At 69.8% G+C, this 417-nt stretch overlaps 1 protein-coding gene across 1 annotated transcript in view; it reads right to left on the bottom strand.

Annotated features, from left to right (window-relative positions):
• Positions 1–377, bottom strand: part of SLC29A4 (solute carrier family 29 member 4) — a 12,514-nt gene extending 12,137 nt beyond the window's left edge. Inside the window, exon 1 of the mRNA XM_023532762.1 lies at positions 9–377. Coding sequence (XP_023388530.1) covers positions 9–113 — 105 coding nt within the window. The 5' untranslated portion in view covers positions 114–377. The remainder of the gene's footprint in view (positions 1–8) is intronic.
• Between the last annotated feature and the right edge of the window lie 40 nt (positions 378–417).

The raw sequence follows: 417 nt of genomic DNA, 5'->3' as shown, positions 1-417 counted from the left end.
GCCGCCACCTCCTCCAGCTGGCAGCTGTCGAAGCTGAAGCTCGTCACCATGCTCCTGTCCGGTGGGCCCGTCAGACTGGGCTCCCTGAGGCGCTGGCTGCCCACGGAGCCCATGGCAGCCCGTGCTGTGGAGAGAGGAGGCAGGTGAGGGGACCCCACCCCACTGCCCGGCTGCGAGCCTGCACCCCAGGGCCCGTCCTCCTTATTCACGCCACCTGTTCAGAAACGACGTGATCCAGCGCACCCACCTAAGCGGACGTGATGGCCCGACGGGTCCAGGGCGCCCTCGCCGCAGCGGGGAGCGACGGGGAGGCCTGCACGGAGCGGGCGGCGGGCACAGAGAGGGCTCGGCGGAGCGGAGGAGTACCGTGGAGGAGGAAGGCCTCCAGGGACGACAGACGACACTCCTGAACACTGT

The sequence above is a fragment of the Pteropus vampyrus genome, unplaced genomic scaffold (assembly GCF_000151845.1).
Source record: "Pteropus vampyrus isolate Shadow unplaced genomic scaffold, Pvam_2.0 Scaffold90, whole genome shotgun sequence".
Lineage (NCBI taxonomy): Eukaryota > Metazoa > Chordata > Mammalia > Chiroptera > Pteropodidae > Pteropus > Pteropus vampyrus.
Note: the sequence above shows the minus strand (reverse complement) of the source record. Positions and strands in the feature narration are given on the sequence as shown.